This window comes from Protobothrops mucrosquamatus, unplaced genomic scaffold (assembly GCF_001527695.2).
Source record: "Protobothrops mucrosquamatus isolate PMUCROS unplaced genomic scaffold, P.Mucros_1.0 scaffold8724, whole genome shotgun sequence".
NCBI classification, from domain to species: domain Eukaryota; kingdom Metazoa; phylum Chordata; class Lepidosauria; order Squamata; family Viperidae; genus Protobothrops; species Protobothrops mucrosquamatus.
Window position 1 is genome coordinate 9,657 of NW_015394518.1, and position 2,313 is coordinate 11,969.

Genomic DNA, 2,313 nt, shown 5'->3' on the forward strand with positions numbered 1-2,313 from the left:
CAGATGTCCACCAGTGGTACTCCGCCCTCTGCGCCCAACCAGGTCTCAGTAATACCTGCCAGGTCCGCGCCCCCCTCTAAAATAAGATCTTGTATGAGGGGGGCCTTATTTACTACGGACCTGGCATTACATAACATCAGCCGATGGTCCCGGGCCGGGGGGTCTGCGTCCCCTGGGAACCGAGTGGGAGCCTGAGGACAACCCCAAAATTATTTTTGATACTATTTCCATTAGTTAAGTCAGCTTCATAAAATGCTAATCTTCTAGAAATGAGAAATGTGTCTACAGAAAAATATGGCAGAAGAGAATTCCAGTCTTACATCACTAATGAAAGAGTAACAACATCAGCTCTTTCCCACTTCTCTTTTGTTTTCACGGTTAGTCTTTCACTTAAAACTGTAAGGCTTCGAAGTTGTGACAGTTGTAAAACAGCACTGTTTTGCTGAAATTTGGAAGTAAATACCAATTTTTGTCAAAACCATCATAAAAGACTGCTGCCTGATTGTGGGATGCTGCAAACAGCCATAAATGTATCTCGGTTGCTGAGTACCTGAAGTACTGTCATGTGACCACAGGGGGGCGACCATCATAACTTTGAATCTGGGTCATAAGTAGCTCCCCATTGTAACTTGGAACAGTTGCTCAGGTTATATGTCAACGTTTACCTGTATTCTTTCCAACACAATAGAATCTTGGGAAGAAATTATGTAGATGGACTTGAGAGCAGGATAACAGAATAGGACTAAATTTGATATTATAGGAGGAACTGCAAAAGAAAGATTGAATTGAACAGTATCAGGCAGGGGTTGCAGAGAAAAGAATCTAGAAAAAAAATATCTCCCAATGCTTTCCTGAAAGAGGCAGTTGGGCAGAAGGTTGACATGACATTTTCAATCATGTGTTCTAAAACACAACTGTTTTAAAGTGTTGGAAAGAATTCAAGGAGCCATCCTCTGTATGTGCTTTGTTATTCTCAAATCAGCAGTTTCCGCATTTGTGCAACAGTACAAATACAAGGATTTAGAACTGTGTATGTTTGATTTTTTTTTCCACTAAAAAGGAATAAACAGGGACTTTGCCTTTGTAATATTTCTTGGACACTTCTAATGTTATAAACACATGTAGATTTTTTTAAAAAAATCTAATTGTAGATTTTAGTGGTTTTTAGTTGGGGTTTTCAAGTCAACTCTCAACCAACAATCTCACAGGAAAAATTTATTCAAAATTGTACATTCAAAATAGATGTCAACTTGTAATGGAGGAGATGGGTACAAGTATTTTGTTGTTGTTGTTGAAGCAGTATTGAATTTGGGATGTAATCATAAAGGTGGACTGACTTGAACATTATGACCAAATCATATTTTAGTTCAGTTCAGTTTAATATTTTAAATAAATCTGTATTTTGCAGAATCCATATCCTGAAAAATGGTTAAAATAATTTCTGTATTTAATGGATTGAATTATTTTACACTACTCCATCTTTTTTCCATTGTTGCAAGCTATTTAAGGTTTGTCTCATCTATTTTGTGACTTTTTACTAATAATTCAAGGGCATAGTTTTGTTTTGTTTGAGCATACATCATCCAAATAAATGTCTTGTGTAATGCACATTCTTCACATGTACTCTTGAATATGAGGCCTTTAAAAACACTAGTTCGGTTAGACATTTGTCTTGTAATCTCAAAGCTACCCAGTCTGAATACTTGCTCAGCCATAGTTGTTTTGCATGTGGCTTTCTCCATATCATTATTTCTTGATGTGACTATGCAACCTAGACTTTAATCCATTACTCCGTATTCTTTCCTGTATTTATCAGTGACTGGGGTTAGAAAGAGATGAAAGGTTAACCAGCCACTATTGTAGGGATAAAGCTGTATTTGCTTTGGAGTGTAAATCTGGATTACATCTAACACCACTTGAGTAAACTTCCACTTGCATAATGGGATTTCGTCTTGTTCTCCCTTTTCTAAGTCTGGTTCAGAGATTTACTCAAAAGTTTGGATTGCATTTTGGGATGTGTAATTTTTCTGGTGATAGAATCCATTCTGTCAAAAAAAAAAAAGCAGCTATGGTTTGGTATAGTCCTTTGTATTTGTAACAAATAAAGTATTTTTCCCTTAGGAGGCAATACTCGTGCTACAGGTATGCTACTTCAGTACAAAATACCAGGATCAGATGAATTCAAACAGATTAAATTTACTGCTGGTGAAGATTTCAATTCCAATAAAAAGCTAGCAGCTACCTGGCTAGCAGCAATGCATAAGGTAACTAAAGCAATTGTTAATTAAATTATGCCTTAAACGCCTATAGGAG

General features: G+C 36.7%; 1 protein-coding gene across 2 annotated transcripts in view; it reads left to right on the forward strand.

Annotated features, from left to right (window-relative positions):
- The window catches only part of LOC107300838 (zinc finger FYVE domain-containing protein 21), a gene marked incomplete at its 5' end in the record, with an annotated part of 11,639 nt that extends 9,350 nt beyond the window's left edge, over positions 1-2,289 (forward strand). For both annotated transcript variants that reach the window (XM_015830125.1, XM_015830126.1), the window contains 1 exon segment: positions 2,122-2,289. In XM_015830125.1, the coding sequence (XP_015685611.1) occupies positions 2,122-2,288 (167 nt within the window).
- Positions 2,290-2,313: the final 24 nt, after the last annotated feature.